The following is a 15,786-nucleotide window of genomic DNA, read 5'->3' on the forward strand; positions in this document are numbered from 1 at the left end:
AACAAATATTTGTCAAGTGCCTACAATGTGTGAGGCATCGTACTTAGCCTACAGTTTACACTGTTATGTAGGCTTATGCTTGAAATATTATTGAAGATACTAAGAAGAGAATGAAGAGAAAAGGTCTGAGAAAAAACAAAGGGTTAACTTCTTTTAAAAATGATGTTTGACAACTGGTTTTTTTGCAAGGCATAAAGCTACCACCTTTATTAAGAATAGCTATTTCCAATTTAGGATGTGAGACTCAGGTTGCAGTAAAGCTGATGGAACAGCTGCTCCACTGATCACACTGTTACATGAGCTCAGAGCATTGTTGCATAGGAGCTGCATGCTTCAGCTTTCATGATGCTTAATTCCTTCCATTCTCATTAGTGATTTTCTGAGCTTTGGGATTTCCTATAGTACCTAGGGCATAAAGGCCTATTTATCTAAATGAAAAACAAAGAATAAGACATAACATAGGTGCATGAAATACAAATGGCTTTGTCACTTTACTGTAGCAGAAAATGAATATTCTAGAAATTAAAGCTGATGCTAGATTATATTACTGTTTTTAACTGGGAAATATCTCATGCCAAGTTTTATGTACTTTGGGGTTGAGAAAGAAGTGGAATTTATTTTTTGTCATCTCTTTTTTTGGACGAGCTCTCTGATGAATGAGTGCTCTGTAAATATAGTAGATATATAATTATAGGCTTTCTTGACCCAGTTCCTAAATAGTTGATGTCATTTTAGGAGCACTCTCTCATAGCTGTCCTTTGGCTCCAAACCATACCTGGACACACATCCAGTCTACGTTCCACTCTCATTCCTATCCCCAGTGACCATACTGTTCAGAAACACGTCTAGACCTCAGGATAGTGACTGGCTGTGCCTATTCAGGTTCGTGGTGATTGTCTATTATGGCTTTATGAGGAAAGGCAAATGTTCCAGCTAAGTGCCATGAAGGAGAATAACCCACCAGGCAATCGACTGATCTATTCATTTGCCATCTCTTCAAAGAGCCCTCTTCTGAACCTTCAGCTGGCCCAGATCAAAGTTAACTTTAAAAAGCTTGTGGTTCTTGGCAAACCACTGTCTTTCTTGGCATAAAAGAGTTTAAGACCTCTTAAATATTTCCTGCCTAATGCTGGTAGATTGTATTTACATGTTTTATTAATGACAATAAATACAAGTATACCAAATAAATAAGATTAAAGAGTAAATTAAATGGAAGATGTGTGTAACTATAAATAATGAAAATGATGATAGTATACATGTATAAAAATATCCTGTTATAAAAGAGAGGGTCTGTATTATTAAAAAAGAAGGATTTTTTTTAAAAAGAATGAGTTCAGTCACAGGTCTGGAAATATATGGATAAATGTGTCTAATTTAGATCATTGCCTCTGTGTGGAGTTAACCTTTGTCTTTTTCCTCTCATAAAAAGAATGCCACAGTAAAAAAAGCCTTTTTTTCTATAAATGTTTCTATATAGGATTCCTCAAAAGGATTATTGATTATATTTTCTTACTCCATGAGAATATATAGAGTCCTAATTAATTCAGCACTATTTATTTCCAGGGACCCTAAATGGGGGAGCCATTCCTGATGTAAATTACTCCCTGATCCAGAAAACCAATGGGCATGTAGGCAAAGAAGCCAGCGTCGCCTGGTGAAGAGTTCGTGATTACATGAGCATAATTAGAGAAATTTGCAATGTATGTCTAAAAATTCTGTAACAGGAACTTTTTTCACATACAGCATTATGAAAAGATTAGATGTCAGACAGAATAGACAGGGAAGGAAGGTGGAAAGGAATTGAGAGAGAACCTTAGCCTCTGTACTTGAGCATCACTGTTTTTCAGCACAAATCTCTTTCACGTGTTGCTCACTTATGCTGAATCCATTTGGATTCTGGCGGCTAGATAGCATTGTTTTTCTGGGATGAACTTTTGTCTTTTCGTATAGTGTTACTAGGGGTGCACAGAACAGCATTGAGCAATGGTTATTTTCAATAGCTTCAAAACATCTCTTTCATAATCATCTTTGAATGTTTTAAAGATCATTTTTATAGTACACTCAAAGACCATTCTTGGTGGGGCTCACATAGACAAAATTTAAAAGGGATTTTAATTGAAGTTCATTTTGTAGTTCTCAGATAATGTTAATCAGATTAAAAACAAATCTGTCACTGAGCGAACTTAAAACACCAGAGCCATTTGCTAAATGTGATCTTTTTAAATAGGAGTGCTGGTGGTTAAGATGAGTGTTCTGTCACACTTGAGAGAAACCAGGTCCCTAAAGATTTATACAAATGCCTAGCTGTTATCGAACCATCTCCTCATAGATGACTTAGGACATGTCTGTTTTTGCATCAGATAATGGCTTATAAGTTAATCTCCTCTTGCTCCCTATTACACACACATACACACATACACCTTCTTCCCAAACAGCTTATAAAGTGAAAATAAAGACTTTGATTTCTGACTGTGTAATGGATAATATCACACAGACCACCTGCTCATCATCTGCTAGTCATACTGATAGAGTTTACACTTTCAAAGATGCTGAAAACAGTGCATATATTAGGAAATCAGCAGTTTTCTGAAATGAATTTTATTGTAGCTTTTAAATTACCTAACATTTACTTTTACCTCATGTTTTATAGTATTTGATGATAGAAATGACAAACTCAATTTTGAAGTTAACTGTTTAGAATAACGATCATAGCAAGCCCCTAGAGCCCAAATTTCAAATCTTCCTTTCCTCTCATAAACATTCTGACTATGAAGAGGTACCATGGTCAGCTCCAACAAATTCCTTGTCAGGATTTATTGCATTAAAACAGACGTTGTTTTAAAATCTGTTTCAAGCCAACGCTGTCAGTTGTGAGTCAAGTGACATTGACCAGTGAATCCCAACCTCTCAAAATGCACATGTATTGTTTTTATTTAAAGATAGTGTTGTTCTCTCCTGATATATTGCATTATGCATGTATTCCTTATAGTCATAGAATTTTTATAAACCATTTCAGCATCTCTGGAATAAACATCTGTATTTCCATCTTTCCCATTCCATCAAAAATTTCTTATGTAGACATACTGCTGCAAGTGTGTATACTTGTGCTTAAGACATTAGAGGTGAAGAGAAGTAATAAACCCCCAGTATAAATGAGTGTCAAGTGTTTAAGGACTATACACGGAAATGGTTCCAACAAGAAATACATTGTCCATATTGCCTTAGCCTCAAGATAAGTCTCTTTCTGGTATTATACACCTGATTTTATTGAGTGACTACTCAGCTCTCCTTATTATATACACAGAATTTAAATTTCTGGCCATCTTTGTAACTGGCACCTAAAAGATATTTGGAGAATAAATGACCAACAATAAGAGCAAATGCCTATACAAAAGCACCCTTTATTAAGGTGTAATGCACTATTTTGAGTTGCTAATAGCCTCTCATGATGACGGCCACAATTTGGTGGATAAACAATATGTTTATTATTAGAACATTAGACAGTTTATTAGTCCAAATAATGCATAAAGTTCCCATCTCACATTACTATTGTTTATGCTATCAGGCACCAATTTACTTAATTTTTTTCCCAATTTTGTTAACACTTGTTTTTGCTGAATGTCAAGATAAAACAAGTCAAAAGGGAGGAGGTATTGAAAATTCTAGACAACTACACTTAAAACGAAAACAAATGCATCATTTGTAAATATACTTATGTTTATATTGTATGTCATCTAGGACTTTTAAAATGTACTATTCTTATATGTCTAAGTTTCCTATAATATGCATCTAGAATTGAGGACTTTTAGAAAAAAATAGTTGCTTTTAATTTGCCTTTGAAAATATTAAATTAAAAATAAGGTAGCTAACTCTGTTTTCCACATTTATATCCAAACATTTAATTTTAGCAATTTTGCAGTCTCCCTAGAAAACTATCTACCATTTATTCTTTAAAAATGTAAGGAATATTTGACAAAGGCCCTTTTTCAACTTTCCCTGAACTCTCTAAACATCTTTGCTTCTCTTCTATCCCCATTTGTCAGGACCTCTGAAGGAAGATTTTGTCTTAAGTCTCACAAAGCATTTAGGAGAATATTTAAGCTTAAATTCTTTTAAAGCTCTTATTTTCAGGACAAACTGACATCATATGTTTTGTATTCATGTATATATTTAAGATTTCAAACTATTGGCAAAATAGGGTTTCCTTTTCTATTAAATATATTTTAATTATTTAAAGTTATGAAAACTATCTAAGTGTTCACACTTTTCCCATTCTAATAATCATAGAAAATTTTACCCTGTGGTCAGATAGTATATACTTCGTGGAGGTTTTTCTTTTGTATACAAAAAATTCATGTATTTGCTTTAGTAGAACACGTGAAATGAAAATATGGTAAATATAACATTAACAAATATATGTTGATTTATTTTCTATTTGCATTTTATGGTAATTATATTGAAAGAAAGCGTTCAAAATCTTCCAGTTAATTTCTTTTTCATTTGTATATTTGTGCCTTTTTATTTTCAAAATAAGTGACTTTTTAGTTCCACTGAATAATTTTTAACATGGGTCTACCAAATAGAGCAACATTTTTTGAAAGTTTTCCTCATAACCATAAATTTCATTTGCCTGAGCTCCAATTGGAGACTAAATGGATGACTGAACCTTATAACTCTAAACCCCCCACTGCTATACAATATGGCCACACAAGCGAGTGCACAAACCCATCTGATTCACTCTCAGTGCTAGAAATGTTTTAATGGTTTTCTTGGAATCTGAAAATGGAGCGTCCACAGATGATGCCTCTTACTTTAAACTTCATTATTATCTCCTTTACAAGATAATTCTTAAAAACTTACATGTTAAATTAACATGATGAAACCTTACAAAGCTATTTTGATTCTGTTGGTGAATAAAAATCCTTGGAGAAATGAAAATCTTGACGTATGCAGAAATACCTACAGATAACAGATACATTTTCAAAGTTTAAAAACATGTACTATTCATTTTAAAATGTGTGAAATGTGACTTAAATATAAAATATTTGCTTTAATTTGTTTCCAGATTAAAAAGTAAATGTTCGCCTATCTGTTTTAAATAGTAATCCTAGTGATTAAAACAGCAATTTGCTTGTTATCTCGGTTAAAAATAATCTTTGTCAGTTAAGAACATATATAGTTTCTTCATTGACTCAGGTGATATTTAAGTAAATTTATTAAAAAAATTATTTTCTCCTGCTCTGTTCAATTTCCATGCAAGCTAATTTGTCTCATATTCGGGGAAAAAGATCTAACCACTGGCCCCAAACTCTATCATATTCACTTCCTCTCGAATGCATCCCAGTAGACTCAGAGAGGACTAGGAGAGAGAGAAGATCCTTCATGGTAATCTCTCAATACCACAAGAAGAAAAACAGATACCAAAAGCACATGTTATACTGCCAGCATCATATGCATGCAAGCGAGAGCATATCAGTATTGTCTAATCAGTTGCAATTTTTTCCGGTTGAGAGTCAAATGAAATGCTTAAATGTGTTGAGTCATTGGAGTTAGAGACTAATTACAGCTAGATTTATGACTGTGCTAAAATAAAGCCAGTTAGAAAACAGACTAAATTCCCTGACAATACCAAGTCTGACTGATGACTCACCTTAAATTTGGGGAGCAACATTTATTCTCACTTCTTTGTCTAATTGACAGCTTGCCAGTATCCATTAAGTAGCTGTTAGGAAAGAGAGAAGCATTTCTCGGGTGCATGACAAGACAGTGGGATTGATTTGTGGCTTTTGACCATTCCTGGATGCTGTTATCTGGTTTAGTATAGAGACAGGTCCGTAACTGCTGATAATCACTGACTGTACCATCTCAGGGGTCATTTACTTAACCTAAGCATCTTCAGACCTGACAGCCTGAGGATAAACGTGATTCCCTTCCATTGCAGAACTCCGGCAGCAGAGCTTGGACCTCCTCTCACAGTCTCCCTGGTGATTTATGGCCGTCTCCAAGGGTATATCCTATGTGCTCAAGAACAAGTCTGTCCACTTCCATCTGCTTTGCTTTCCTCTTTCAAACCTGCTGCCTTCAAGTTTCTAAGGGAGAAATCATGCCACTACCACTCTTGCCAGTGACCTTGCTTCTTGTGCCCTGAGTACCTCAATTAAAACACTGCCTCAGCATTTGCTGAACTTTTCTCTCTCCCCCTCCTTAAGTTTCCAGAGCCGGGCTGGGGAACAGACACTATTTCCCCTCTTGCACCTCTACACCAATACTTCCATTGTCTGAAACCTCCTTCCTCTCATTTCCAAGCAAAGCATCATAAAAGAGATGCACAGGGAGCATGTAATGAGAACAAAAACTCATTAGCCATTTGGATTCAGTGAGACAATCCAGTTTTTGGGAAGTTTATCCAGGAAGGTCACATTTAAATTGAGATCAGAGGGATGAGAAGGAGTCAGCCATGTGATAAGAGAGAGAATTTTGGGTCCGGGGTGATTAGAATGTGGGGCAGACATATCCAAGGCGGAACAAGCTCACATATGAAGACCCTGAGAAGGGGAGAATCAGAATCTGGTGTGTTTGAAGACAGGAAAGGGACAGTAGCAAGAATGTAGTGAATGCGAGAGATAGGAAGAGATGGAGGCTGTAGATACAAACTATCCCAGATCTTATAAGTCATACTGAGAAGTCTAGATTTTATGTATAGGCTTGTAGGAAGATATTGAAGTTTTATATGAAGGGATTAGCATTGTCCTATTTATGTCATTTATGATTTGTAACTAAAAATATGCAAGAAACTGAAAAAAAGGAACAATGGAATGGTGGTGGTGATTTTGGTCATGAAATGAGCATATATCCATTTTCACAATGTTAAAAGATTCATTATTTTAAATTTTAATGTAAATTTGGATATGCATGAACTTATGAATATCAAGTTTTATTGGGGAATATTGCTAACAGCGGGATTTATTGCATGGATGCAGCTCACTAATGGGAAACATCGAGATACCTTTTGACTTAATGCATGCACGTTTTTTATCTTCCTGGAATGCTGTGAGAAGGAATTGCTAGATAATGTCCATGAAACCCTTTTAGTTTCTTTAAAGAAACTAACTCTGTACACAAATTGTAACTGGTAGGTCTTGACAGCTTCTGAAGTCATCGCTCAAAAGTGAGTGTGGAATTTACTTATTGAAATAGACTCAGATTCAGTCAAGTTGTAAAAAGCACTTGCTTTCATAGATTTCTTCAAAAAACAAGGAATCTTTACTTTAGATTGTCAAGTGTTTATCCCAGAGCAGAGAGATTTTAAGTCTGACTATATTTTGTTTTGAAAAAATAAACTATATTTATAACTGTGTTATATAAAATGACTCATACTAAAAAGGAATCCCATTCTATTGGTGCCTTCATATGTCTGCCTGTAGCATGACAACCATCCATTTGTTTAAGGTCCTCAGATCCTCAGTGCATGCTATAATAGTAGATGTTTTAGGTGAAACTTTCATTTTATGTTAGCGTCTTCAGATAACAGACCATCGCCACAAATACAGTAGACACTCAGTACAAAATTTCACTGTTTTTTTCATACTTTTATTTTTTTCAAGTGTTTTGTTCAGACTGTTACCACTTATGCCAATTTCTTTCGACTTGAAGCAATCAAGTCCAGTGCTTTTTTCCTCTCTGAAAATATCTCCCTCCTCCTCCGTTAGCCTTATACTTATTCACAAAGGACTATTCCAATATCGGATGCTATTGTCTGTGTTTCTTCCTGGAACAAGTGTTAATTAATCTCTTTGGGTTTGTATTACACTGGGGAGGGGAGGAAGAGAATGAGTAGCTGTCTAGGGAGTTAACCTCATCTCTATGGAGTTAACCCCATCTCTACAGGGGAGTGGGCAGATGCTCTATATGAAAAGCTTTTGAAAAGGGAAACGGAGCGGCCGCTTCCCCAGGGCTTCCTCAATGTTAGGACTTCATTACTTTAGTTCCTCTGGCATTTGTCCTTCTGAGGCCACTCGATTGGATGGGGAGCTTTTGCTCTTGTTCATATTTTGGTATATTATCTTGTACTCTCCAGAAAATATGCTTGGATTAAGATACATGCTTTCTCTGAAACCACCGAAGTATGTAATGTACTCCAAATAAAAAGGGAAATGAAGAGACAATATAATTTATAAAAACAACCTAACAGCAACACCCTGTGAGATGTGTGTTTAAAAAAAAATTCCGCATAGTCTTATAGAGTTCCTATTACGGAGTCTTTCTATTGAGCATGGCTTACGGATATGGAAAATAGTTCTTATTTTTTTAATGTATTTACCTTTAAGTAGGGAAGCTTTCAAGGAAGTTTACTTACCTATTTATGTGACGGATTATATTACTTAGGTAGACTATAAATATGAGCCTAAAACAATTTCTAAAAATTGTATAGAATGTTAAAACTAAAAGAAGAAAAGATGATTCAACAATACTTCAGTTGAATCTAGCAAATTAGCCTTTCTACTGTGTGGAAAGTTTTCAAAAAGTGAAAATAACTTTCATGCAAAAGTAAAATAAATACATTTCAAAGATTTTATTCAACTAATTAATATGGGAATCAGTAATCTGATAAGACTGATTCAAAGGAGAATTTGAGGAATAAAGATTTATAGAAACAGTGAGTCAAAGGAATTCTGAAATGAATTGGCTAATAGACACAGAACTGGTTAACATTTTACTGGCCCATGAGCTGAAGCCTTTTGAATTATGTTTTCTACTAGACAAAAGTCTACAGATTAACATACACTTTCAAGGTGTTTGGACTCTAATCAAAAAGTTAATAGTAAAGTCTAACTCAAATGTTTTTTCTTAGATAATTTAATAATCATTGGGTGAGTCTGTGAAACATAACATTTAAAGGACGTGTATAGTCCTCTTTATTCCCAAGTTTTTAATAATTTTTCTCATGAGTGCAAGTGTTATGAAACTTTTAAATGATAGCAATAGAGAAGTCACATAGGCCCCCAAAACCACCTCCAAGAAAGCATTCTAGTCTATGATGTGTGTGTGCGTGTATATATTCACTCATGTATTTGTTACCCCACAAAGTGGGGGGTTCTCTTGCTCAATGCACATAAAGAGCCAATTATTACAGCACCAGCCTTTGAGAAAAGAGTACAGCTTTATTGTGAGATTCTGCAAAGAGACAGAAGGCATATGCTCTCACATCTGTCTCCCTGATCCAGAGCTTAGGGCAAAATTTACAGGATGAAGGGCAGGGCAGTCCGAAGTGTGGAGATAGATGATTGGAGGTAGGGAGAAGTGAGGTGTAATTGATGATCTGTGTAAGTGCAGTCAAGCTTCATGGCTTTTCATAGGACGCATGTTCACAAAATGATGGTGTTAGGATGATCTAAGGGTGGGGTTTTCAGCCTCTTGACATCAAAAAGCTCACTCATCCAGCCTTTGTGCAGGCCCAGTTGATGGGTTGGTGGTCTCAACCAGCCTGAACTGGACAAACGGGAACTCTCGGTTCCTGAAAGATGACTTTTAATTACTCAGTTGGTAAGACGGGGTCAGTCGAACTGGTCCTAGTGGGTTACCTATTTGTGCATATGTACATTAACCAACCAAACATGCTGAGAGACTGTTATTAACTGATTTTAGAGCAAGTGGTATGCTCTAGAGAGAGAATGGGAGAATGAAATAGTGTGATAACAATCACCTGCATTGTATACAATCTTTTTTCTTTTTCTAAACCCTTTAATAGAAGTCAGTTAGAAGATAGCAGTTTCTGGGAAATGTGTCAAGATTTAAAATCAAATTCAGAGGGAACTAGAGACTTATGAGTAGATGTTAAAAGGAGAAAGTTTTTTCTTTGATAGTTCTTGTACTTGTTTGAATCATGCTTATAGAAGTTCCCACCTAACTGTTAAACTTTACATTACTGCTGAAAGACACAGGGATGCGGGCTGTGAAGGAATTCCACGAAAATCTTAATGGTTTAGAGGGTACAAATATTTTCTCGTTTGCTTGAAATTCCAACCATTAAAGTAAGCATTCGTAGACAGTTTCAACATGAATAACACCCTGGTATGGGTAGATGACTAAACGCACACCCACGTGCGTCCACGTGTGCTTTGAGAGGCCATGTGGCATCCACATGTGCTTTGAGAGGCATGTGGCCTGGTAGTTCAGAGCATAGCTTCTGGAACCAAGCCTCCTGCTTCCATTTCCTGCAAGCTCAGAGAATTGGGGTAAATTAGTTACGTCTGTAGAGTGGGTCTCATCCTAGTACCTATGTCCTAAAGTTATGGGGAAGCTCCTAGGGAGTATCTAACAAGTAGTAAATCTTCAAAAGATATTAGCTACCGTTATCTAGCCTACCATTATTTGTAGCCCAGACACTTTCCATTTAAACGTTGTTTATACTCATTCAATTTTGTAATTCTAAAAGACCAGTCTTGGTTGTTAAGTACTTTAAGTTCTGTTCATTCCTTCTTTATCCAGATTCCTAAGCTGCTGTGAGAGTTCCATATATAACAGTGGGAATGAAAATGGACCATCTGTAATGGGATTTGGCAGCTTCTTCTGCAAGGGAGTAAGGGCTGAGGGTGGAAGCCACTCTTGCTGCCTCAGATGATAGAGGCACAGCGATTGGGGCTTTTCTGGAAGCATGTGCTCTCAGGAAAGCTGATTACCTTTTTATTTTCTGCAAAGAAAAGGTTCTTGTCACAGAAAAAGGAAACTTACCAGCCAATGCATTTGTAAAATTTTACAACAGCAGATGAAGAGCCACTTTTAATCTCTATAAATCACCCAAAGAGCTTATTTTTAAAATTCAAATTCCTATTGGTTCACCCTCAAAGATTCTGATTCAGTAGTTAAGGGACAAAGCCTGCGAGTCTGCACTTCAGGTCATACCCGTACACATTGTTCTTCATGCTCTATAATTAGCCCTACAGAAAAGGCAGATAAATAGAAAAAAATGTGATATAAAAATTTAGTACCAAACCTTTTTCCTATTATACAACAAATTGTGATATCTTTTGGGGGCAATACTATTTCTTTTTACTTGGAGCTGACTTCTAATTTCTGTTATAAATCACTGAGGGATTCCTACTTAAAAACAATTAAATTGAATTAACTTTTCAGTAACTCTTGATTTTCTGTTTTCTCCACTGATGTATTGTACACATTTATTTATTCAATTTTTCCTGGCATTATTTTCTAGGCACTGGGCAAATCACTGTAGAAGATAAAGATGAATATGTCGTCCCTTCTTTTAGGAACTTACAGTCGAGTAGAAGACATTCACCTATAGCAATAATCTCAAAACACGGCAGTTTATGCTGAAATAGATCCGTGCAGGAAGTGTTTAGGGCAGCACATAGGAGAGAGAGATTAGCTCTGATGGAGAATATCATGCAAAAATCATAGAAGAGGTAGTCATTCAATGAGTATTTACAAAGCACTTACTAGGTGCATGCGCTGTTCTAGGATCTAAGGATAGGGTGTTGAAGGAGACTTTTAGATTACTCCTCTCAGATCCCTTCTCTTCCAGTATGTGTGGGGGATCAGAATTTGCCACCCCACAATGTGTCTCTTTGGCTTGATTGGTTTTTTTTAGGAACAAAAGACTCAGAAAGAAACTTTGACCTTCCCCTTAACTGCCTGAAAGAATTTAAGACAGAAGACCTGTCCACGGAAGGAGCTGTCACCATAGATAGCCCTAGGTATGACAGACGGGAAGGCATCATGGCCCAGCAAACACTTGTTTATCAAACATTTGCTTTTCCATTTCCATGTAAATTGCCTTCCTCCCTTTTGAAGTCTCAAACCACTACCCCCAACATCCTCCTTTGTCTTTAGCCGAAGGTAGTATTTAAGGTGGTGGCTTTGGCCATTTTGGCAAGTTACTCAGTTTTCCTGGGTTTCTCCCATGTATACATGCTATTAAATTTATTGACTTTCTCCTGTTACCCTGTCTCATGTCAATTTAATTCTTAGACCTGCCAGAAGAACTACGAGGGTAGAGGAATAGTTCCTCCCCTACGTGGGCATGTGAGCTGGCCTTAGAAAAAGTCATTAAGGAAATTGGTGTGGAAACTGAAGCAGTTCTTATCCCTCAGTTTGCTTGCTTTTGTTTGTATTTTTATTTAATGCAGCACAATGTAAGAAGACATCCTCCAAAGTTTAGGGGCAGACACACTCTGGTTGGCATTCCTGGAGCCAGGAGCCAGGTTCTCCCATCACTGCATCAACCCAGAAAGGCCCCTCTAGGTAGATTTCTACCACTCTCTGGCTAATCAATTATCAGTTTGCTTCTTCTCTCACTAGGCTTTCACACCTTAGAGTTGTGATATAGTGTAAATATAACTCCAGCATCTTGATCCAAAGCACCTGATTCGTATTTTTTTACAGGTTCAATTGAAATCAGATTGAACATTACAGGTTATAAGATGTGCAAAATTCATAATGACCTCCTTTAAAAAAATGTGCAGAAATGAGATTATTAAGGCACATTCCAGAGATCTTTTTGAGAATATCTGTATATTGGAAAATTTGGCTGAGAAGCAACCTTTTGCTTAATGCATTTTTTTTCTTTTGAAAATGAAGAACTAAAAATACTTAAAGATGCGGAGCAGAAACCTGTCTCTAGTGATCCTCTCTTAATTAATGTGGTGATCTATGTAGAGAAAAGGGACAATTGCAAGAGTCCCTTAATAATAAGCCCAAGGACCTCAGGTAATTATAGCGGGAAGATTTTCAAGACACAAAATACCCTGCAAAATTTGACCTCTTATTTTGATTCAGGCGTTTTTTTAATAAAAATCTTTCCCTCATGTTGATGTTTATGCTTCACAAAGTCAGCCTAATGTCAGATGGATCCCTGGAAGTCAAAACACTGCTGAATTCACAGTTGAAGGATTTTAATTGTCAGGCTTTTAAAATTCTGTACAGTAGTCCCCCCTTAACCATGGTTTTGCTCTCTGTGGTTTTAGTTACCTGCGGTCAACTGCAGTCTGAAAATATTAAATGGAAAATTCCAGAAATAAACAATTCATAAGTTTTAAATTGCATGCCCTTCTGAGTAGTGTGATGAAATTTTGTGCCATCCAGTTCTGTCCCACCTGGGATGTGAATCATCCTTTTGTCTGGCGTATCCACACTGTATGCACTACCCACCCATTAGTCACGTGGTAGCTGTGCTGGTTGTCAGATCACCTCTCGTGATATGGCAGTGCCTGCATTCAGGAAACCTTGTTTTAGTTAATGATGTCCCCAAAGTGCAAGAGTAGCGATGCTGGCAATTCAAATATGCCGAAAGAAAAGTGTAAGGTGCTTCCTTTAAGTTGAAAAGGTGAAAGTTCTCAACTTAAGAAGGAAAAAAAAGTGTATGTTGAGGTTGCTAAGGTCTGTGGTAACTTTTATTACAGTATATTGTTATAATTGTTCTATTTTATTATTATTGTTAATCTCTTACTGTGCCTACGATTAAACTTTATCATAGGTATGTAGATATAGGAAGAAACATAGCATATATGGGGTTCAGTACTTATCCGCAGTTTCAAGCATCCACTGGGGGTCTTGAAATGTAACCCCTGTGGATAAGAGGGGGCCGCTCCAGTGAAAATAAGAGGACTGAATGAAAAGAAAATCAAGAAATGCTTGTTAGAAATAGAGAAATGTGGAGTGGAATAATAAAAACATATTCAAAATAAGAAGTAGTAACTCGGCAAAGAAAAAAATAGTATCAGACAATGATATGTTCAATTTGTAAAGATGATCATTAATTAGTGGCATCGCTGTGGGAAACATGGGAGAAAATGCTGAACCATCATATCCATGAATATTAAAACCAGCCATTAGCAAGACCTCTCTTTTGCTTCATTTCATAATTGATAGTCCAAGTAATATTCAATTTTCTCCCATTGCAATAAAAAAAAACTTGAGCCTTCGAGTGAATTTTTGGACTTTATAAATTCAGTCAGTCAGAAACTGCATGAAAATACTTTATTTTTGTTAAAAGCCAGCTTGCCCTCATGATCTTTCTAAAACGTTAAAAAATCTTCCATCAGCCCTCTCATTGACTTGAATAATGGCAGTGTTTTCTGAAAATGATAAACTGTATCTCCTTGGTGTGCCTCAAGATAGAGTGTATAAACCGTCCTTAGAGATTGAGCTCTCACTTCTAAATTGTCCTTTGTGAGACCAAGCAAGGACACTGCTTTGTATTAAGCGGCCACAGCATTAAGCATAGGCAGACGCAACACTGTATTTTCTAAATACCTTATATTCTTTTTAAAATGACTGACACATAAATTAGATTATAAGTAGATAAATGCATAGATGTTATATTTTCAGCTTCTGTCTTTTTTTCCTGTTATTTCCCTATTTTGGCAGCCTTTTCTCTCAGGTGCCTTGCACTCCACAGCGGTGTGTGTTCACACTAACAAGGCAGTCAGCTCACCTGCCAGAAATAGCTGTGACATTTAAGGAGAGGACCAGAGGAGAGAGCGGTGCTTAACACCCAGGGCTGAGGAGCTAAGAGTGAAATTGGGACGGCAGTTAGAGAGAGACAAAGGGGTAATGGATGTGCAGGTTCATCTTTAAATATTTTATGGAAATGATTTCGGTTCTGAAGATGATTAAAATCAACCCATGTCAATCTTCTTCATTAATTTATTAACTCGTTCAATACATGTTGTGCTAGGACGTGAAGAAAATAAAACGGAAGGTCTAAGCTTTCACATTTAGACCCTCAGCTGAATACTTTCTTACAACAGCTGTGTGTAACGGGTGGGGATGTGTGTTTGGAAAGTCTCCTCTTACAAGTATGCAGATGAAATATAAATAACCTGTCAAATTATAATAATTTATCAGTAGTGCATTAAAAGTGGCTTCAAGTTTCTTAACTACTGGGACTTTTTATGTCATGCTGCCTTTTTCCTGAAATAACATCTTTATATTTTTCTTTTGATGGAAACAATTATTTAGTTGATCATTGTGGTTTTCACAGTTGCTCCAAGGAACTCTATGAATTCCTTTGATGTGCTGGGTCCCCTGTCCCAGGGGAAAGGAAACGATGGGCGGGAATCACTTTTATCTATTTATAGAGATTTTTTAAAAAATTGCATATGAAGAAGTGGTTATTTTCTACTTGGTAATAATTATGCTGTGATGATGATACAACGGTTTAAAACGATTGGATTGTCCAATCTGGGCAAGAATTGTTATGCTACAGTAACAATCATAGAGAAGCTCCAACCTGCTATTTTCTGGGCATAAGCACGTGAGGACACCAGCACAGTTCCACCACCTGGCTTTTGTTTTGTTTTGTTTGGAACATTCAGTGGTTGTCGAATGTTCCACTTGCCTAGGAAAATTCGACAGAGGCAGCCATTCTTTCCCAGGTTAAATTTGCTGAGCCCACCAGGAAAGTAAATTGTGTGCACTGGCTTTTCTGCTTGAGTGGACTTTCTAATAAAATCATCTTTGTCCTGCCTACGTCTTGGTTTCCATAGAGATGGGATGCATGAGTACTCCACACCAAATTATGTTTTGAGTTGTGAAAAATGGGATAGGAAAAGCCACAGCTAAGAGGAGAATGCCAGCACTGGGAAAGTTAGGGCCAGAGACGACTGAATCATTTCCTAGATTTAACTTTCAGAGATATCAAAATTAAACAAAAGTCAGAGGAATCTAGAATGAGGATAAGCAAAACAACCAAAGTTTGTATAGAAGAAGGGTGTGAAACAAATACAACATTCAGAATAATTAATATAGACTTGAATTGATTTTAAT

General features: G+C 36.4%; 1 protein-coding gene across 32 annotated transcripts in view; it reads left to right on the forward strand.

Moving 5' to 3' along the window:
• Window positions 1–15,786, forward strand: part of SNCA (synuclein alpha) — a 119,599-nt gene that overhangs the window by 79,749 nt on the left and 24,064 nt on the right. For 15 of the 32 annotated variants that reach the window (XM_070612658.1, XM_070612643.1, XM_070612626.1 and 12 more), the window contains exon 5: window positions 5,942–6,007. The exons of the other annotated variants lie outside the window; for them this stretch is intronic. In XM_070612658.1, the coding sequence (XP_070468759.1) occupies window positions 5,942–6,007 (66 nt within the window). The remainder of the gene's footprint in view (window positions 1–5,941; window positions 6,008–15,786) is intronic. 32 annotated transcript variants of the gene reach the window in all.

Source organism: Equus przewalskii, chromosome 3 (assembly GCF_037783145.1).
Source record: "Equus przewalskii isolate Varuska chromosome 3, EquPr2, whole genome shotgun sequence".
Classification (NCBI taxonomy): Eukaryota; Metazoa; Chordata; class Mammalia; order Perissodactyla; family Equidae; genus Equus; species Equus przewalskii.